Source organism: Notolepis coatsorum (genome assembly GCF_963971535.1).
Source record: "Notolepis coatsorum genome assembly, chromosome: 1".
NCBI lineage: Eukaryota > Metazoa > Chordata > Actinopteri > Aulopiformes > Paralepididae > Notolepis > Notolepis coatsorum.
This window is the reverse complement of record NC_140165.1, coordinates 315,482,171-315,505,604: the sequence shown is the minus strand read 5'-3', so window position 1 is coordinate 315,505,604 and position 23,434 is coordinate 315,482,171. Positions and strand designations below refer to the sequence as shown.

The 23,434-nt window shown below is 43.1% G+C and overlaps 1 protein-coding gene across 1 annotated transcript; it reads right to left on the bottom strand.

Moving 5' to 3' along the window:
- Nucleotides 1–672: 672 nt before the first annotated feature.
- Nucleotides 673–18,863, bottom strand: gpr184 (G protein-coupled receptor 184; the record flags this gene model as incomplete). Its single annotated transcript, XM_084311699.1, has 3 exons — nucleotides 18,812–18,863; nucleotides 10,437–10,522; nucleotides 673–1,819 (listed from the first exon to the last, which is right to left on the bottom strand). Exon 3 carries the CDS (start codon nucleotides 1,750–1,752, stop codon nucleotides 673–675), a length of 1,080 nt encoding a protein of 359 aa, XP_084167825.1. The 5' UTR covers nucleotides 1,753–1,819; nucleotides 10,437–10,522; nucleotides 18,812–18,863.
- Between the last annotated feature and the right edge of the window lie 4,571 nt (nucleotides 18,864–23,434).

Below are 23,434 nucleotides of genomic sequence, written 5' to 3'. Positions count from 1 at the left end.
ATCACGGACAAAAGCCGCCTCCTGACTCTTCTCTAAAGATCATGAATCTGATTGTCTGAGAAATGATGGCTTGATCGAGCTGCATATTACTACAGCCTGGCTTAACACACCGGGAGTCAGGAGATGAAGACCTGGCCACGTGCGAGCGGGGAACACAGCAAAGCAGTGGCGTGCACAGATAGGGCCGCAGGGGGGGGCTTGAGCCCCTGCCCTTTGGCCCCCAAGTGCCCATCAAAAAGAAGAAAATAATAAATATGAACACTGGGGGGCGGGATCCACAAAGAATGGATTGCACGCGGTGCTAGGTGCACCCTTACTTACAAATCACCTGCGCGGTGATTGATTGATTGAACATTTTATTAACAGATTGCAGAATGGGTACAATACAGTACGGCTCAATACACACAATTGATAATAAGGGGATGCAGACCAGAGAAAGACTTTCGTCTTGTTTACATCAGGGTCCCCCATTTTCAATTCATAATGAATTGTAAGTAAGGGTGCAATTAGCACCGTGCAATCCATTCTTTGTGGATCCCGCCCTGGGTGTTGGTGGGTTAAGTGCCCTTTTTGTACCTTGAGCCCCTGCCCCCCCCAAATTGTCTGTGCACGCCCCTGCATCAAAGCACTGCATGCACACACACACACACATACTGTACAACCGCCTCCTCTTCATATTAAGTTCGTACCGGCCGCCGTCCTGTTATACGAAGTCAACGGGCAGCCTTGCTCCGACCGCGTGTTGTTCTTACTACGACTCTTCCTCCAGCAGAGTTTCACGTCCTCGCGGACCCCGTTGCTCACCAGCACGTAGAGCACCGGGTCCACCACGCAGTTGAGGCTGGACAGCGCCAGCGTGCACGAGAAGTAGAAGTGCATGTTCTGCTCGAAGCGGCAGTAGCTGTCGTCGAGCCCCCCCTGCGCTTGGCTGGACGTGTAGAAGGCGAGCGAGCGCGCCAGCAGCAGCACGTGGTACGGCGCGAAGCAGAAGGAGAAGATGCCGATCACGCCGTAGCTGAGCAGGCGCACCTTGCGCTTGGCCGGCGCGCTCAGGCCGGGGCTCTGGCCCACGGTGGCCAGCACCTTCCAGTAGCTGACGGCCAGCACCAGCAGGGGCAGCGCGAAGCCCAGGGCCACGCGCAGCGTGTTGTACAGCGCCACCGGCCGCTTCATGGGGTAGGTCTCGTAGCAGCGGTCGTTGCTGTCCTGCTCGTCGTGCGCGTCGTCCAGGTTGTCGTAGACGAGCACCAGCACGTGCAGCACCACCACCGCCACGTAGACGGCGGCGCACTGGGCCCAGGCGTGGCGCGCCGTGCGGTGCGTCTTGGAGCGCAGCGGGTAGGTGACGACGACGGCGCGGTCGGCGGAGATGCAGCAGAGCAGGAAGATGCTGATGTACATGTTGGAGTAGTAGAAGAAGCCGGCGACGCTGCACGACACGGCGCCCAGCTTCCAGCGGTGGTCCTGGTGGTAGTAGTTGATCCACAGGGGCATGGTGAGGATGAAGAGGAGGTCGGAGAGGGACAGGTTGAGGAGGAAGATGCCCAGGACGTTCTGGCTGCGCACCTGCTGGACGATGGGGCCCAGGGTGAGGACGTTGAAGATCAGGCCGAGCACGAAGGCCAGGATGTAGACGGCCATCAGGAAGTCGCTGAAGCCGCTTTGGCCGATTTGCACGCAGACCGCTTTGTCGTCGTCTGTTGTGGCGTTCGTCGTCGGCGTCAGCAGCGGGGAGAGGATCGTGACGTTCATTGTTGTTGCAGGTTCTGGTTGTTTGTAGGTTTTCTCTGGGTTCAAAGTCCGCTCGAGGGAAGTTCACCTGTAAGTGTGAAATAGAGAAATAGGTTGGTACTAGCATTTAGCATTGAAGCTACAAATAAATAAAATCTAGATGAACTTCCTATTCCCCATATTAAAGAATATTATTATTATATTATTATTATTATTATTATTATTATTATTATTATTATTATTATTATTATTATTATTATTAATATTATATATATATATATATAAATGTAATAAGATAAGATATTCCTTTATTGATCCCCTTGGGGGAAATTCAGGCATCATAGCAGCATGGGGGGGGGGGGGGGGGGGGTAGACGGTATGGACATGGTAATAGTAGAAGATATAAATATAGGCAATAAAACTATAGTAAAGATTAAAATAAGCAGTGTAAACAATATAATTAACTCTGAATATAAGAATATGAGCAAGTAGGCAGTGTGATCAAAGGTGCAGATGAGGGTCTGTCTGCCCTTATCAGTTATATTATACGTTACAATAAATATGGTCAAAAAAACACTTAGAATCTGAATATATACTATGAGTAAGTAAAGTATAGTATACACAGGTACAGTATACATAAGGTACCCTAACTGGCATGATATATACATATATATTAAAAAAAAATATATATATATATATAATAATAAAAATAATATATATATAATATATATATAATAATAAGTCAGATAATTTTTTTTTTATTATTATTTTGTATTTATGTATTCCTTTCCATCCTAGCTCATGGCTTCAACGGGTCCAACAGGTTTGTCTGTCCTCTCTGACGTGAGTGACTTGGGTTCAGTAAGGGGTTATGGGTTCAGTAAGGGGTTATGGGTTCAGTAAGGGGTTATGGGCAGATTGAGATGCTCTCCGCTGGGGAGAGGGTCATAGCTTAGTCATTACATTACTGATGATAGCAGTTATCACCACCACATTCAACAAGAATGAAGATTACAAAATTATCCTCTGCTTCTCTTAACTGCTCTGTGTGGAAAAAACACGTCGTACATTCCATGGCCATATTTTTCTATAATTAAAGGCCCGATCAGTGATCCACATTTAAACAAATGGGCCCCTTAGTTCTTTAGGATCTCTCCTTTTTCCAATAGTATCGTATTCATTCCGGTAGGATTCTATTGGTGTTCTATATTGGTGTTCTTCCAATAGATTTCAAAAGTCCTGTAGGATTTCTTTCCAGCGGGACTGGTTCTTGGATAGATACATTTTGTATCATGATAACCCTATTAGACTTTAAACATTTTAGAGAAATTAGAGATAAGACTTTCAATTTGCTGCATCACCTTCACCCAGGATCCTGCATATAGCTTATTCAAGGTATCCAGTGGAGTTTCTGTCCACTAGATTGATTGATGTCTTTATTGAAGCAATAAAACAAGGATTGTGCAATACAATACACAGAATATTGATCAAAATGATAAAAACACAATAAAGCCCTAGAGCTTGTTTCCATTGTGGTCCTTGTGAAGTGAAGTGAATGTAAGTGTGCATGTGTGTGCGCAGGGAACATAAAACAAGATACAATATATAAAGACAAAAACAATACTTCACATCAATAGAGACCTCACCAAATAACAATGACCCTACAGGGGTTCCAATATTTAAAACCAATACATAAACACATACAAAAAAAAACAAAGAGAGGATTAAGAACCGTTTTGCACCAATTTTTTTAAGGAGGTCTTGAAGGTAAATCTGGAAGCAATACAGTAGCTTTATATTTCCAGGTAGTCTGTTCCATAAAATTGAATATAAAAAGGTACATTTGCCCATTAAAGTTTAACATTTTAAGGGTACGATGAGTAGCCGTGTACGTCACTGACTTTACAAAAATAGTAATTACTATTTAGTAACTAATAGATGTAATTACTGCTGTAGCAGAAGAGGTCTCCCTCTTGTGTGTCATATCTTCCAGCACGTACACTATAGGATACACAAGCACACCACGAGCACACACAAAGGGTACACTGTGTAAACATGCCATGGTGCTTCAAATTGATTGGTCTATATATGATCTGCCTTGGAATATAACAAGGGCATATACGGTACATTTATGATTGTATTCTGCTCTATTTTCTGTCTGTAAAAGGTTTGTTTACTCTGGTGGTTGGATGCCAAGCCTTTTTTTTTTCATCAACTTTTTCTCCCCATTTTCAATTTTTCTCCCTTCTCCAATTTCGTATTGTCCAATTCTACCCTTCCCTGTCTCGAACGTTGGTAGGCCATGCCTCCCACAGGTCGGCTGCAATGTGGACGAAGCCTTGCATCACGCGTCCCCTCCGGTACACGAGGAGGCAGCCGTCGCATCTTTTCACCTGCACAGCGCGATCTCTCAGCGGCGAGGGTCTGCGTGGGAGGGACACGCCGCCCCCGTTGCTTCCTGATTCTGCTGCGCAGGCGCACCAACCGACCTGTAGGAGTCGCTGTCCACAACGTCCGATCCCCACCCACCAGCCTCCCGCCCCCTAATACTGCCAATTGTATTAGTATGAACGACCAGCCAAGCTGGTAGCAACGCCGAGAGCTGGGCTCGAACCCAGCATCTCCTGCGTTAGTGGCGAGCGTCTTGCCCACTGCGCCACCTAGCCGCCCTATGCCAAGCCTATTTTTGTTGTACTGTACTTTATGGTATATTTCAATCTATACTCTTAACAAGAAACTCAGAACTCAGGATGAATTGCAAAAACCCGCTTGGAGGAATTTATTGACGTACTACCAATACATCAACAACTGAATTCAGGATGATTCCCCTTGGAGGGCAGGCTCTCTCATAGTGAAATTCTATTCACTTCTATTGACCCTTCCCCTAATCATGTCTTTGTTATATTTTCAAGTTAACGTGTGTGTGTGTGTGTGTGTGTGTTATATAAAGTATTTTTCCATATTGTTCTTGTCCTATTTGGCTATATAATACATCTGTTGTTCGGGTCAATCCTGTGTGTGTGTGTCTTCTTGCCAAATTAGTTTGTTATTTACTTTTCTGTGTGGAGCTAGGTGACTTTAACTAACTTCTGTGTGTACGTGGCTCTATTACAAGATACAAGATTCCTTTATTGCCACACAACCAGGTTGGTGGTATTTTTGATCGGTACAGAGTGTATTAAGCTCTACAGTACATACAACTGGAACATAGATACATTTACCCCCCCCCCCCCCCCCCCCCCATTCCCAGCAATTGTGAGACGTGTGAGGGGCTGTGTGTTTGTTCAATGTGTCTTCATGTGGCAAAAGGACGCAGACAGTCTCTTTGGTTAAATGCATATCATTCAGGACAATACATATAGTGTACTTGTGCTGCCTGTATGATGACAATGCATTTGAATCTAATCTAATCTAATCCTAAAATACCTATATTCAGATGTATAATACTGTAGGTTTAGAATGTTCCAAAAAGCACATCGCTGCTGTCGGGACAAAACCTCATAACTCCAAAAACCCAACTTTTCAGCAGATGAAAAAAACGAACACAGATTTGAGGGTGAATAGAGTTAGGAGGTTTAGACAGATGATCGGTTTAATGCTTTCCCATTGTTTAAACTTTGTAAAACCCACACACACATATGGAGGATGATCTACGGAGTTGATTTATATAATAAAAAAAAATATTTAAAAAATGGAGTTATGAGGTTTTGTCCCGACAGCAGCGACATTCTCCATCTACAGATCAAACCTGTCAAGAACAAACACACACTTCCCATAATATGGAATATTATGTACTTTAAACTTTAAACACTTTTAAACATTACACAACATTCATCCATTCTATGTTCATTGCACACAACATCCACATGCATACACTCACTATAAGCATTCACCTTTAACATGAACTTTAAACACTTTCTAAACATTACACCCTATTTTAGCCATTTATTCTTACACATTTGCACTACCTCTTCTACCTCATTTTTGCATTGAGCATTTTGTACATTTTAGTTTTGTTATTGTATATTTTGTATAGTGTTTGGTCTTTTACTCTTTTACTGTATGAAGCACAATCTCAGGAGCCTCATACAGAAGCAAGCATTTCACTAGAATGTACCTGTACCTTATATGTGACAAATGAAACTAAACTTGAACTTGATTTAGTAAAACTGGTATCAGATCAGTATCAGTACATTTAGCAAGTTCCTTTAAAGAGTAACTAAACACTAAACGTGTTGCTGCTCTCGCAGGTTGATATGTTCACCCTGGGTGGTGGTGGTGGCAAGGATTCATGTTATATTCATTGTACTTCCATCACTGAGTGTGTCTGACTCCCACCTAAACGGACAATATATAACGTATGAAGTATATCACGGCATGCATACCGTATGCAGGAGCATGTCTATGTTCCCCGGGTCCTATGTTCCCCGCTTGATTGATTGATTGAAAATGTTAGACCACCAGCCCTGATTCCAAACTCTAACCTTAACCAACTTCGAAAGAGGGCCTAAGCTTAACCAGTTCGAAACAAGGCGGACATTAATAATTAATAAAATAATAAAAATTTATAAAATGTTCAATCTATTAATCAATCAAGCGGAGAACATAGGACCCGGGGAACATAGGGATGATCCCCCGTATGCATACTGCACCTTATGTGTATACTGTATACTTACTTCATCAGAACATATATTTAGCATTTTTAGATTATATATATTAGATTATATATATATTGTAACTATATTTATTGTAGGGCAAATATAATTGAGAGGGCATACATACCCTCATCTTGCACCGTGACCTTTTTACACTGCCTACTTGCCCATATGCGCATGCCCAGAGTTATTTATATTGTTTACACTGTCTATTTTTATTTTTACTTCTCCACTGTACTATACTTGTATGACCTGTATCATGTCTTCTACTGTACCTGTACCTCCCCTCCCCCCTTCCCAATGCTGCTACAGTATGATGCCTGAATGCCCGAGCTCATAAGATACAAGCATTTCATTATAAAGTATCCTGTATTTTGTTCTGACAAATAAAAAACAAACTTGAACTTGAATTTCCCCAAGGGGATCAATAAAGGAATATCGGATCTTATCACAAAGGTCTGTGGCAACATTGGTAAAGATCCGACTAATGTGTGGGTTGTGATCGTATAGTAGTGTGACGGGGGGGTAAAGTATTCTGTGTTGTGTCCAGTCAAGTCAAAGTCAAATGTATTTATAAAGCACGTCTCACACACGGAGGCAATCCAAAGAGAGGTGCACAAAGAAACCATAAAAAGGAGAAGGTACAGCATAAAAAAGAATGATTCTCTGTAATTAAAGAAAAAATATATATATAAAAGGAACACAGAAGGGTACAGTATATAAGCGGTACATTCTCACGAAGAGATTTTCAGTGCATTAAAACAAACAAAACAAATAAAGTGCAAAAAAGAGTGCAGTGGTTTAGCAGCAGTTAAAAGCAGATACAAACATAAAGGCTATTTATTTATTTATTTATTTAGACTATTCTTAAAAATAGTTAGTTGGGGCAGATCTAAGATCTTCTGGCAGTTTATTCCAGCTATGTATGGCAGAGTAGCAGAATGCGGCTTCACCATGTTTTGTTCTGGTCCTAGGAAGAGATATAATGTCATATATGACAAATGTCTGGGAGGGGTATCCAGACAAACATTAGCTCCTTTTAGTGTATAGGGTTTATGGGAATGGGTCAAAGATAAAAGCCCGGATTGGGTCTTTAACTGTTATTTTCTTCATAGCAATGGAGGAGCAACCTCATGTCAGTGAACTTTTATTTAATTTTTATTTATTTTTTAACCAGGAAGTCCCATTGAGATACAAGATCTCTTTTGCAAGGGAGACCTGGCCAAGATGACAGCAATAACATTTGTAATATATCAGACAGCAATCAAATGTGCGGTACATCACACAAGAACATAATAAAAGTGCATGTATACAATATACAATACATCACATGTAAACACAAAAACACAAAACAGAATAGTCTACATAAGACTACAGAAAGCAGCAACATTCTTCTTGTAGGAAGTTATGTAACACAGATTTAAATTCGCAGAGAGAGACCAGGGTATCTAAGTGGATATGGTCCTGTAGCCCATTCCATGCCCAAGGTGCGAAGCTTGAAAAAGCTGTTCTTCCTAGTTCAGTGTGTATTCTCGGGTTTTTTAAAAGTAGCCATCTTGTGGACCTGGTATGGTAGCTGCTAGCTAGAGGCAAAGCTAATTAGATTGGAAAGATTGATTGATTGATTGATTGATTGATTGATTGATTGATTGATTGATTGATTGAAAAGTGTATTAACAGATTGCAGAATGGGTACAGTACAGTACAGCTCAATACATACAATTGTTAAGGGGATGCAGACCACAGAAAGACTTTCGTCTTGTTTACATCAGGGTCCCCCATTTTCAATTCATCATAAAATCATAGATATAGGGGAAGCTTCCCTAGGATGGCCTTATATATAAAAACAAACATGTGGGATGTCCTCCGTACGTACAGAGAGGTCCATCCTACCATTTGGTAAAGCACACAATGGTGAGTAATAGTGATGAAGCGCAGAGAAGCATGGTACACACTGTCTAGCTTTTTTAGCATTGAATAGGCATGCATGCATATATATTATGTCACCATAGTCAATTACAGACAGGAATGTGGCTTGAACAAGTTTCTTTCTGGCCTCAAAAGAAAAGCATTGTTTGTTGCGAAAGAAAAAAAACAAGTTTTAGTTTAAGTTTGTTTGTGAGGTTTCCAATATGCGCTTTAAAAGATAGCTTTTCATCCAGCCATAGCCCAAGATACTTGTAGGATTAAACATGTCTATGGTTGCTCCCTTTAGCGTAACAATATGAACAATGAAATCCACCTGATGACATGTTTTTATGTTAATCTGCCACGTAATGGTGTCTAAATCTGTCACAGTTATTACACTGCATGTTCTCAAACTTGGCGTCAGTTGGGAACAACACAGACACAGTCACAAACTGAGCATTTTTGCTGTGACATAATACGAATTTAAACAGTTGACATAACCCCCCCTTTGAATTCCATGATTCATACTGGATAGAACATAGAATCCATCACAGATCAGTGTAGCAGCTATGATTTCTTGCTTGGCTGTTGTTTGATAGATGTATGATGAATATGCAACACGGTCTCATCGGAAAGAGTTAAAGGGGAACTCCAACATTTTGGGAAATTAGCTTATTTAACATCTTCCCTGGAGTTAGACAAGAAGATTTTAGGGGGCTAATAACCCTTGCCATAATTTCAGTGCGCCCCCTAACTTTTGATTGCAAGGTCTGACATTGACCCCCTTTTCAGGAGTTGACCTAGAGCCCACCAAGGTCATGCATATCAAGTTTGGTCAATGTCAGACCTTGCAATACACTGTAAGGCACTGTAAGGCTACTGTCCTGCCTCACTTCCAGTGATGAAGCTAAGCTATGCTAACGGAGCGTCTATTCCCAAAGCTAAAATGCACGCACAGAGACAAAAAAGGTATGTATCTTCTTGTCTAACTCCAGGGAAGATGTTAAATAAGCTAATTTCCCAAAATGTTGGAGTTCCCCTTTAATAAAGTAACTAATCGACCACAGGAAAACAAATTCCATAATGTATGTTATGTTATAGCTTTAAGTAATATATTCACGTATTGTACTGATACCAGCTGTACTAAATGTAAATGTAATTGTATTGGCAATTGTAATTGTATGTACAAAAAATAAAAAAGAATTCTGCAGCCAGGGATCAAAACAGCAGTCACTGTGGTAGCAGTCCAGTGCTTTCCAAACTACCCACACACACCCATGTTATGGTTATGGTTAGAGTTAGTTTCAAGATTCGCCTAAAGGAACAGGCCAACATTATGAGAAATGCGCTCACTGTCTTCTCCAGAGTCGGGCGGATTCAGTTAGCCTAGCTTAAAACTCCAGGAGAGGTGTTTTCGGCCAACAGCTTGTCTAGCTCATCCGTATCCGCTTACAGTATTGATTTGTGCTGAGCTATAGGCTAGCTTGCAGCCGGATAGCTTTCTACTAAATGCACAGAGAGGAAATTGGATCTATCTTCTTAAGGTGGTAAGGAAATGTTCCACAATAACCGTGTTACTTTACCGGTTATGGTTAGGGTATAGAGTTAGGTTTTAATAAGGGTTAGGTTCGTTTTAGAGAACAGCCTACCTTTCACACTGCCACTGATGTTGAAAAAGGTTGAAAATATACTCCATGAAACTAGGTTGCTAGATCATTTACCCTTGTGGAAATCACTGGATTTATTTTCACTAATGTTACTGTATTACTCTCTCTCTGTCTCTCTCTCCCCCTCTCTCTCTCTCTCTCTCTCCATCCCTCTCTTGTTATCTTTCTCTCTCTGTCTCTCTCTTTCCCTCTCTTTCTATCTATATTTCTGTCTCTCTCTCCCTCTCTTTCTATCTGTCTATCTTCTCTCTCCCTCTGGCTCTCTCTCTCCCTCTATTTCTATCTTTGTCTCTCTCTCCCTCTATTTATATCTATCTATCTTTATCTCTCTCTGTCTCTCTCGCTCCCTCTCTTTCTATCTATCTATCTATCTATCTATCTATCTCTCTCCCTCTCTTTCTATATATCTATCTATCTAGTCAAGATGAGAAGCACGTTCAGTCACAGACTCATACCCCCCCGACACTCAACTAACCGCCTCTGCCAGTCCTTCATACCAGCGGCCATCAGGCTCCACAACAGTGGGCAGGGACTGCTGCCAGACATCCAACTACTAGAAACCTAAAATGACAATTTAGTTTAGTTTACTCAGTTTATTTGATCAGGGTCAGTGCATATCAATCAACAGTTATACATTTATAAATGAATACAAATTAAAAACGATAGTCCCTGGGCTAGATGTTTAAGCCAGAAAGAAACAGAAAAATAGAAGGACATGTAAAGCTAATATAAAAACAGTTTAAAACATATTCTGTACATTCACTCACTAGGCATTCATGCATCTATAAAAAAAACAGTGTACAGGGACAAATCAAAGCCCATACATGTATAAGCACCGTATAGGCAGGCACACATATGGCAGGCACACATACATACATAATCATAATCACATAACCACATAATCACAATCAGGACAGTCAGGCTAGGAAGCATACAGGGGCTGGGCAGCTGGGCTGCGACGTGACTTGCTAATGGTCACAGACCTGATTTTGTAACAGCCATGCTGTGTATTAGTACTGCGGATGTGTGATGGGATGGTGTTCCAGAACTCCGCAGCACTTATCGAGAAGGCTGATTTGCTAAATGACCTTTTCCTCCCTGTGGTGATGACATTTCCCTCTAAGCACTGTTCTGGTGAACCTGCTGCTTTCTGTTAAGAACTGTGAGAGAGGTGGTGGGGCTAGACCGTGTTGGATTTTATTTATATATCAGGCTGGCATCTTTGAGTTTCAGCATGTTTTCCCAGCTTAGCAGGGCATGTTTTTGGAGGATGGTACAGTGGTGGTGGTGGCGAAAGGGTTTCTTGTCCAACACCTTCAGGGCCTGTTTATGACCTGAATGAATTGGTGTCAATGTGGTTTTGCAGGTCTGAGACCAGCTGGTTATGCAGTAGTATGTCAGATGGGACATAATTACTGAGTTGAAGTAAAGTTTGGCTGTTTCCATGTAGAGGATGTATTTAAAGTTGGTTATGTTAAATTTTACGGCCTGTGTGACTTTTTCTTACAGTCACAAACTGAGCATTCTCATTTTTGCTGTGACACATAATACGAATTTAAATGTGATTTTAAATTTTAAGTTGATAAAACCCCCCCTTTGAATTCCAGGAATCATACTGGATAGAACATAGAAACCATCCCAGATCAGTAGCTATGATTTCTTGCCTGGCTGTTGTTTGATAGATGTATGATGAAAATGCAACACGGTCTCATCAGAAAAAGTTAATAAAGTAACTACTAGTCCACAGGATGTTATGATATATAATATATTCACGTATTGTACTGATATGATACCAGCTTTACTGGTACAATGTAGTCCACAAGCAAGAGAAGGGCGAGGTAGGCAGTTCCAGCACAACTAACTGCCACAGGAAACAAACGCAAGATGTTTAATTGTGTGCCTCATACGAAATAATGTCTGTGTTCCTGTAATATAAAACCCCCCAAAACATATCTTCTAGCAATCTGCGGCAAAATCCAATATCGTTTCATTGTTTTGTGAAGATGTAAACAAAAGGTGTGAATCGAAAAGCTATTTTTTATTTCTCTCATGAATACATTTCTAAAACCTTAAATGTCACGAAGAATGGATAGATAGACAGACAGACAGACAGACAGACAGACAGACAGACAGACAGACAGACAGACAGATAGATAGATAGATAGATAGATAGATAGATAGATAGATAGATAGATAGATAGATAGATAGATAGATAGATAGATAGATAGATAGATAGATAGATCGTTTATTCATCCCCTTGGGGAAATTCAGGTATCCAGTAGCTCAGCGCAGTTGACTGACAACAAAAAGCGATAAAAAGGACAACCAATACAACAAACAATGAAGGTCAGCGCTGAATGGAATGCCCTCAACAGGAAATCATATAACTACGTTCTCTGTAATCTTTCCTGCTCATTCTGTTCCTGTTGTCTTTACCGCCCAGTCTTCTGTTCTATCTATCACTCAGGCGTCTCCGCCGTAATGACATTAGCGTCTGAGCAGAGATAGCCTTTCACATCCCGATTCGATCACGGAGAGGCCATTAAAAACCAGAGCGTCTGTGTGTGTGTGTGTGTGTGTGTATCAGCGTTTCCGTTAGCCGGTAATTACCGGTATTTGACCGGCAAAATCTGTTGAAGTCCGACATATTTAATCTCTCCGGTCTTAATGTCCGGTGAAAATAATTCCCTGAGTCTAAGCACAATTTGATTATTTGAATTGTATTAAAATAGGCTAAAATTAAATAGCCTATGCGATGAACGAAACAATCATTACATTTGTTTCATCGTTGCTTCTAATAATGACAACGACGTTGTCAGCGAGAGCTTAGTGCTGGGTGTGCGAACTTTTGTGAAGCTGCAGAGCCGGAGCAGCAGCAGCACAATGCATTACTCCAGCAGTACTCCAATTCAGCCATTTTCAATTCAATGTTGGGTGGGGGGCGCTGCTGTGCGGTCCCCAGAAAAGAGCCAATAACAGCTGAATCTGCTGCTCTGCATCGACATACTCTCGCAAATAAGTCATTGCGAGGTGGAGAGAGTCGTCACGCAAACCCACGATAATGTTGCCGTCTCTCTCTGCCAAATTTCTCAGTTCTTCGCTTGATATAATTAATACAAATGTCCAATATAACGGAATTCGTTAGCTCATAAAAATGTGATTATAACAGACTGTTGTTTATTAATGTCGGGCGACTGCCCACAGACACCTATTTGATTTAAAGTCGGCAGCAGCACGAGTCTCGGGACTTATTTTATTTGGAATATAATGACTTTATACGCAAAAGTAGCCTAGTTTTAAGTAAAAATATTATAAATCTACATGCCTTGATGATGTCATTCTTTTGTTTTGTTGTCATTCTTTTGCCTATCAATTGTTTTTAAGCTCAATAAACTCTGACCGGAATTTCTCTCATTTGACCGGTAGATTGAAATCTACCGGACACTGAGGCCGGCAACAATTTTTTCTAACGGAAACCCTGGTGTGTATGTCTGTGTACATGTGTGCCTGTACTGGATCTCAACCTGTATGTCACATTATGAGTGTAATTCGAGTCTATGCTGACCTGTTCCCCATGAACGCAATCGTCGATAGGAAGTTCTGCAGATAAAAAAAAAAGTCATATGTTGTTAGTCACCAGTCTGGCACATATGACAAAATTTGTATTTCCCCTCTTACTAACAATAGGGAGCCATGAACAGCTTGGTCTCTTGACGCTAAAGTTCCTCGGAAGCTTACACCTCCCGCGTAACATGCTAAAATAAACTATGAAGTGTGAATAAACAAGTAATTTTTTACACAGACAGAATTACCACAAGAGCCAGTAGCACAGTTGCCCATCACCACTCCTGCTTATCTTGACTTTGTCTATTTTGCTAAATTTGTATCTATTTTATGCCTAATTTTATGTCTGCACTTTATGCATGGCTCTTGATCTGCCAATTTATGCCTATGTCTTTCTTTACTGCTGTGAAGCACTTTGAGCTGCAATTCTTGTATGAAAAATGCTATCTATTTTAGATGCTAGTGTTTATTGTAATGTATGATATAACTGATAGGGCATACAGACCCTCATCTGTTTACACAAATCAAATTTATTTGTAAGGCCCGACAACACATGTCCCCATGGGCCACACTGCCTGTTTATTGCCTGTATTTATGTCTTCTACTATTACCCAGCCCATACCTGTACCTCCCCTCCCCCTCTCCCATGCTGCTATGACACCTGAATTTCCCCAAGGGGATCAATAAAGGAATATCTTATCTTATACAAATACAGTTTATTATTATTATTATTATTATTATTATTATTATTATTATTATTATTATTATTATTATTATTATTATTATTATTATTATTATTATTATTATTTTTGATAAAAAAAATTATTATTACTTACATGAAACAAGACAACACATTAATCACAATCACAATACACAGAACTTCACAGGAAAATAACAAAAACAATAATAATACAGAATATAACAATTTATAAATTATAAAGACAAAAAGAAAAGAAAACAGAGTTCAACCTTTTTAAATTTTAAATTCAAAATTCCAGGGGTACTATCTAATAGATGACCAAATAGCGAAGAACTAGCTAAATAGCTGCCCCCCAATAAAATCCTTAGTTAAATTCAAGACATCACAAAAGACAAGACAGACAAGACATTTCCTCCTCCCCCTCCCACGAGACCGCCGGACTCCCCCGAACAAGCACCCCAATTAGCACCCCAATTAAAATGTAAATGTAAAATTATTATTATTATTATTATTATTATTATTATTATTATTATTATTATTATTATTATTATTATTATTATTATCATCACCACTTCTGCTTAAGCAAGTGTTATCTTTACTACAGGAAAAACTCTCAGTATGATGTTTTAAATTTCCACAAGCCACGTGACTCTAGTAAAGTATGCATAACTTGGCAGAATCCGTCACCCCCCCGCAACTGGTACAGTGCTGGTTCCAACTCTCTGAAAGCTCCGATGAGTCCTCTCTCCGAGCCAAGTGTTCACTTTATTTATAGCTGCTGTAGCCGTTGCTTATACACACGGCTTATCGTCATACCTAAGGGTTGGACAACAGCAAATACACCAGCCTCTCCTTCCAACCAGGCGCTGGTGTTCTGCTCAGTGCCAAGTCCCACCTTCAGAAACCAAACATCTGTGTTCCCGTCAAGGTTCACTGGCTCCCTAACACACTGGCTCCCTAACACTCTGGCTCCCTAACACACTGGCTCCCTAACACACTGGCTCCCTAACACACTGGCTCTCTAACACACTGGCTCCCTAACACACTGGCTCCCTAATAACACTCTGGCTCCCTAATAACACTCTGGCTCCCTAACACTCTGGCTCCCTAATAACACTCTGGCTCCCTAACACACTGGCTCCCTAACACTCTGGTTCCCTAATAACACTCTGGCTCCCTAATAACACACTGGCTCCCTAATAACACTCTGGCTCCCTAATAACACACTGGCTCCCTAATAACACTCTGGCTCCCTAATAACACACTGGCTCCCTAACACTCTGGCTCCCTAACACTCTGGCTCCCTAACACTCTGGCTCCCTAATAACACTCTGGCTCCCTAACACTCTGGCTCCCTAATAACACTCTGGCTCCCTAATAACACTCTGGCTCCCTAATAACACTCTGGCTCCCTAACACTCTGGCTCCCTAATAACACTCTGGCTCCCTAATAACACTCTGGCTCCCTAACACTCTGGCTCCCTAATAACACTCTGGCTCCCTAACACTCTGGCTCCCTAATAACACTCTGGCTCCCTAACACACTGGCTCCCTAATAACACTCTGGCTCCCTAACACTCTGGCTCCCTAACACACTGGCTCCCTAATAACACACTGGCTCCCTAACACTCTGGCTCCCTAACACACTGGCTCCCTAACACTCTGGCTCCCTAATAACACACTGGCTCCCTAACACTCTGGCTCCCTAATAACACACTGGCTCCCTAACACACTGGCTCCCTAACACTCTGGCTCCCTAATAACACACTGGCTCCCTAACACTCTGGCTCCCTAATAACACTCTGGCTCCCTAACACTCTGGCTCCCTAATAACACTCTGGCTCCCTAATAACACTCTGGCTCCCTAATAACACACTGGCTCCCTAATAACACTCTGGCTCCCTAATAACACTCTGGCTCCCTAATAACACACTGGCTCCCTAATAACACACTGGCTCCCTAATAACACTCTGGCTCCCTAATAACACTCTGGCTCCCTAATAACACACTGGCTCCCTAACACTCTGGCTCCCTAACACTCTGGCTCCCTAATAACACTCTGGCTCCCTAATAACACTCTGGCTCCCTAACACTCTGGCTCCCTAACACACTGGCTCCCTAACACTCTGGCTCCCTAATAACACTCTGGCTCCCTAACACTCTGGCTCCCTAACACTCTGGCTCCCTAATAACACTCTGGCTCCCTAACACTCTGGCTCCCTAAAACCCTGGCTCCCTAATAACACTCTGGCTCCCTAACACACTGGCTCCCTAATAACACACTGGCTCCCTAACACTCTGGCTCCCTAATAACACACTGGCTCCCTAACACTCTGGCTCCCTAATAACACACTGGCTCCCTAATAACACTCTGGCTCCCTAATAACACTCTGGCTCCCTAATAACACACTGGCTCCCTAATAACACTCTGGCTCCCTAATAACACTCTGGCTCCCTAATAACACTCTGGCTCCCTAATAACACTCTGGCTCCCTAACACACTGGCTCCCTAACACACTGGCTCCCTAACACTCTGGCTCCCTAACACTCTGGCTCCCTAATAACACACTGGCTCCCTAACACACTGGCTCCCTAACACTCTGGCTCCCTAATAACACTCTGGCTCCATAATAACACTCTGGCTCCCTAATAACACACTGGCTCCCTAACACTCTGGCTCCCTAATAACACACTGGCTCCCTAATAACACTCTGGCTCCCTAACACTCTGGCTCCCTAATAACACACTGGCTCCCTAACACTCTGGCTCCCTAATAACACACTGGCTCCCTAATAACACACTGGCTCCCTAACACTCTGGCTCCCTAATAACACACTGGCTCCCTAATAACACTCTGGCTCCCTAACACTCTGGCTCCCTAACACTCTGGCTCCCTAACACTCTGGCTCCCTAATAACACACTGGCTCCCTAATAACACTCTGGCTCCCTAACACTCTGGCTCCCTAACACTCTGGCTCCCTAATAACACACTGGCTCCCTAATAACACACTGGCTCCCTAACACTCTGGCTCCCTAATAACACTCTGGCTCCCTAACACTCTGGCTCCCTAACACACTGGCTCCCTAATAACACTCTGGCTCCCTAACACTCTGGCTCCCTAACACTCTGGCTCCCTAATAACACTCTGGCTCCCTAATAACACTCTGGCTCCCTAATAACACTCTGGCTCCCTAATAACACACTGGCTCCCTAACACTCTGGCTCCCTAACACACTGGCTCCCTAATAACACTCTGGCTCCCTAATAACACACTGGCTCCCTAATAACACTCTGGCTCCCTAACACACTGGCTCCCTAACACTCTGGCTCCCTAATAACACTCTGGCTCCCTAATAACACACTGGCTCCCTAATAACACACTGGCTCCCTAATAACACACTGGCTCCCTAATAACACTCTGGCTCCCTAATAACACACTGGCTCCCTAACACACTGGCTCCCTAATAACACACTGGCTCCCTAATAACACTCTGGCTCCCTAATAACACTCTGGCTCCCTAACACTCTGGCTCCCTAACACTCTGGCTCCCTAACACTCTGGCTCCCTAACACTCTGGCTCCCTAACAACCTGGCTCCCTAACACACTGGCTCCCTAACAACCTGGCTCCCTAACAACCTGGTTCCCTAACAACCTGGCTCCCTAACACTCTGGCCACACGTACCCTCAGTAGCATCGTCTCACAGACACACTATGAATTCTTCCTCGTAGGCGCACTTTTCTTCTTCTTCTTCTGCGTTTCCTAAACTCAGCGCACACTCCCGGTGCGATGAACAACGGTTGAAATAACGTTGAAACACATTTAAGCCGGGAATTACCCGGAGCCACTCCGAGCGAGACCTCACTGGACTAATTATTTTAGCACGAGTGACTCACACAGCCACAGGCAAGTCATGTAACCCCCTCGACAGCGATCCGCCCGGGGCGAGACCGACTGGAAAATACTCAAAGTCACTCTTCGTCAACTTGAAGAGAAATTAACATATTTGAACTTTCAGGGAATTTGACAAAAAGAAATTTTCTTTATTGCTTTCATCAAATTCTAACTATGAACCATTGAAAGGCATTGAGGATTTTATTATTATTTTATTTTTTAAATAGTATCAAGTCCGAACATGACATACGGCATGCTCCCACAACCAAACCACTGCTACGTTTCACTTTCTATACAGAATGTTGCACTACGTGATTTGATTTGTCCCGGTACACTATGTTTATTTTATTTTTTTATAGATGCATGAATGCCTAGTGAGTGAATGTACAGAATATGTTTTAAATTGTTTTTATATTAGCTTTAATGTCCTTCTATTTTTCTGTTTCTTTCTGGCTTAAACATCTAGCCCAGGGACTACAACTGAAAACTAGCAACCCTGCTAATGTTGGCATAATTACAGTTTTTAATTTGTATTCATTTATAAATGTATAACTGTTGATTGATATGCACTGTCCCTGATCAAATAAACTGAGTAAACTAAACTAAACGTGATTTTCTTTTTTTATACACCTGTCAAGGCATGAGATCCTCTACTTGTAATGGTTCATTATTATCTCATATGTCCTCACCTTGGGAAGGGGTGTGTCTCAGATGTCTCCAATGTCACAGATAAGTTGTCCCTGAAGCCTGAAGTGTCTTCCCGAACTGTCTCCGGGCTCGCAGCACGTCTGTTGACACAAGGAGAGGTCCCTCAAGAAGAGGAACGATCACCGCCCCTGACTTTCCGCCAAGCCACTGGAGTCCCACATGAGGTCCGGAGAGGAGGACCAGACTGGAAAACACTCGGCAGATAGGAGGAGGAACAAGAGACTGTGTATGTGGTTATTATTCAGTCTCCCCAGACTTCTGCTTTGGCTGTGACATGTGCCACTAGGAGCGCCGCTGTCCTGATGGCCCACTATTAAGAGAGAGAGAGAGACAGAGAAAGAGAATGGGGGGAGAGAGAGAGAGAGAGAGAGAGAGAGAGAGAGAGACAGATAAAGTATGAGGGGGAAGACCGGTGTAGGAGGAGGGTTGTGTTGTGCACACGCATAGGAGGAAGTAGCTCACAGGGGTGGAGAGATCTGTAGTGCCTGGCCAGACCAGATGCAGATGTGAATCCTCTTGATTCACCTCTCTCTCTCTCTCTCTCTCTCTCTCTCTGCCTCTCTCTCTCTGCCTCTCTGCCTCTCTTTCTCTCTCTCTCTCTCTCTCTCTCTCTCTCTCTCTCTCTCTCTCTCTCTCTCTCTCTCTCTCTCTCTCTGCCTCTCTCTATCTCTCTCCCTCTCTCCCTCTCTCTCTCTCTCTGCCTCTCTCTCTCTCTCCCCCCCCCCCCCCGCTATCACACGGAACAGAGAAACTGTAACCCTGTAAGCAGACAGAAGCGGGGGCGACCGCAGAGGTTATTTCCCTCGAGTCGACGTGTCTTTTACACACTATTGTTCAAACACCTAAACACATACCAACGGTAGTAAAAACAAAACAAAAAAGCCACATGGGAAAGTACTCAACTCACCGTATTTCCTTTTGGTTGAGCCATGTGTGTGTGTGTGTGTGTTTGCGTGTGTGTGTGTGTGTGTGTGTGTGTGTGTGTGTGTGTGTGTGCGCGTGTGTGTGCGTGTGTGTGTGTGTGTGTGCGCGCGTGTGTGTGTGTGTGAACTCCTTTCCAACAACTTTCCAACCGATAAGACGAGTGGCGTAATCCTCACCTCTGAGTCGTCTTCCAACCGCTCTAAAGTTCACGGGGCGCGTTTGATTTACACACCTGTCGGGCTCTGTGTCGGCCGGAGACGCACAGCGTCTGGAGATCACGTGACACCCCCGGATTCTGACGATTATTCGACACTTCTACACGAGGCTCCCGTTGTTTATGACCATAGAAAGAGATTCGACGGCCCTCGTCGTACCACACGCCGCACACGTTCGTCCACCGATCTGTATACGTGCCGTGATAAACATCGGCAGCTGTGTATATCATGTTGTTTGTTTTGTGATGAATATCCGTGGCTGTGTTCTGTGCTTCTTCTCCCCCCAGGCCATCAGAACACAGAACACTGAACACTGAACTCTCCACTCACAAGTACACATGAGCACACACACACACACACACACACACACACACACAAACAGTCATGCTGCAACCGCTTTAAACAACCGCTTTAAACAAAATGTCACTTTAAATAATAATGGAAAAGTCACTTTAAAGGAAGGAGGTATTGTATAGTATCGTTTAGATACATTAAGTATAAAAATGACGGAGTTAAAATTGTAAATTGTATATTGTATAGTAGTGTACATAGGAACCAGTTTCTCAGGAACTTAGCATGTCTTTTTTTTTATCATGCACATCCTGTGTCTTACCTATTTTTATTATTTTTTTTATGTCTATTTTATTATTGTATTATTGCGCAATCGATGTGGGCATGTGACCACCCGCATTTCACTGTATGCCCTGGTATGTATGTGACAAATAAACGTCTTGATTCTTGATTCTTGAGGCCTATCTCTCTCTCAGCTGCTGTTGTAAGCGGAAGAGAGAGAGAGACAGAAAGAGAGATAGAGAGTGAGGGTGAGAGAGAGAAAGACAGAGAGAGAGAGGCAGATAAAGAGAACAGGAGTGGGGAGGTGAGCATAAACGCAGGAAACTGCCAATTTTGCCTTTGAGAATTCAAAGTATGCCTCCTCAACCTCACCTCCCCTCGTCACTCCTCATATCTTCACTCGCCTCCTTTCATCCCCTCCTCCCCTCCTCTCCTCCCCTCCTCTCCTCCCCTCCTCTCCTCTCCTCCCCTCCCCTCCTCTCCCCCCTCCTCTCCTTTTCTCCTCCCCTCCTCTCCCCCCTCCTCTCCCCTCCCTTCCTCTCTTCTCCCCTCCTCCCCTCTTCTCCTCCCCTCCCCCCTCCTCTCCTCCCCTCCTCTCCCTTTCTCCTCCCCTCCTCTCCCCCTCCTCTCCCCTCCTCCCTTCCTCCCCTCCTCTTATCCCCTCCTCCTCCTCTCCTCTCCCCTCTCCTCTCATCCCCTCCTCCCCTCCTCCTCTCCTCCCCCCTCCTCTCTCCTCCCCTCCTCCCCTCTCTCTCCCAGGAGTTCCCGGAGAACTCAGTAAATGTTCCAGTGTCTGACTGATGAAGGTTCTGTCTCCCACCGCGTAACATTTCGTTCCTCCAGTATGCCTGCTTCAAAGGTATTTCCACCGAGATCACAATGCCTAAATTTGGGTATAGATGTCGTGAGAAATATTAGCAACAGTCACATGCGCGGCGCACACACACAGACACAGAGAGGGAGACCCCTCTCACACCACACACAGACACAGAGAGAGAGACCCCTCTCACACACCACACACAGAGCGAGAGTCCCCTCTCTCACTCTTGTCGTCGTCGCGTATGTGAGTAAGTACGTCCAAGCGTGTGTATTTGTGGCGTGTGGTTTTGAGTACTGCCATGTCAGAAGGCACACTCCTACGCAGAAGGTTGGACAACGTCCCACTCTCAAACATCTCTGCAAATAAAGAGGAAGTAAACTAACCGGTGCTACTTATACTCATATTATGTATAGTACTTTTTTAGTATCTTTTATGAATAATAAAAACGATTATGCAGACGACACAACCCTTATAGGCCTCATCACAGACAATAATGAAACGGAATGCCGTACACAGATCAACCACACAATCACCTGGTGCACAGACAATAACCTCCTCCTCAACTCATCAAAAACCCAAGAACTCATCATCGACTTCAGACGCCAGCCAAACCCCAAAACCCCCATATCCATCTCCGGCAAACCCATAATCACCACAGACTCCTTCAAATTTCTCGGCACCCACATAAGCAATAACCTCAAATGGAAAACCAACACAGACCACATCCACAAAAAAGCCAATCAAAGACTCTTCTTCCTCCGCCAGCTCAAAAAATACAGAGTCAGAAAACATCTCCTGCTCCGTTTCTACCAGGCCATCATTCAAAGCATCCTCACCTTCTCCATAACAGTTTGGTACAGCAGTCTGGACACTCACTCCAAAAACAAACTCCAAAGAATAATCAATAAATCCTCCAAAATAATCCACACCCCCCTCCCATCTCTCGAATCACTCCACCGCCAAAGCACAATAAGAAGAGCTAGAAAAATTCACCCAGCACACCACATCTTCCAGCTGCTGCCCTCCGGGAGGCGCTACAGATCCCTGACCACCAAAACTTCCCGCTTTAAAAACAGCTTCTTCCCCACTGCCATACGGACACTGAACTCCCTGTAGCCCCCCCCCCCCCCCTACCTCTGTTGCTATGGACATGGACATAAACTCTGAACTTTGATATTGTGGTCTTGTAATTATGTATTTATGTATTTAACTGCATGTAGTATGTACGTATTGTAAGTGATGTTATATGTTCTATGTTCTATGTTGGAACAATGCTGTAACATGCTGCACTGAAATCAAATTCCACCAGCCTGGCTGGGTGGTCATTAAAGATAATTGAATTGATTGGAATTGATTGATTAGATTTCACGGTGTCTGCCGGGGTTTATTCCATGGAAACGATGGTGAACCCACTATTTATTACTCTGATATCATCACTAGTCATCACCACGCACATCACCTATTCATCACTCTGATATCATCACCGGTCTCCACGCACCTCACCTATTCATAACTCTGACATCATCACCGGTCCCCACGCACCTCAATATTCATCACTAGTCATTCATTATTATTAATAGCCTTTCTTAAAATTATGAAAAACTATGTGATTTAATGTTCTATGTCTTACCTTAACTTTTCTATTTAGCTGCTGTCTAATTTATGCTTATGTTGTGCTTATTTTATGCCTAATTTGATGTCTGCACTTTATGCGTATTAGTGTAAAGCGTATTATTATTAAAACAGAACATGCTGTGAAAGTGTCAATTGTAAATTAACATATTCATCCATGAAACAAATTAAACACTTGTATTTGTATCAAGGGGGGTTTTATCTTTTTTTATTTATTTTTTTTTATCCACTTTTTCTCCTTATTTTTCTATTTTTTTTCCCATCCCAATTTCGTGTATCCAATTCTCCCCTCCCTTGTCTTGAACGTTGCTCGACTATTCCCCCCACTGGTCGGTTGTAGAGAGGATAGAAGCCTTGCATCACGTAGGGCGGCTAGGTGGTGTAGTGGGCAAGGCACTCGCCACCAGTGTGGAGACGCTAGGATTCGCGTGTTCGAATCC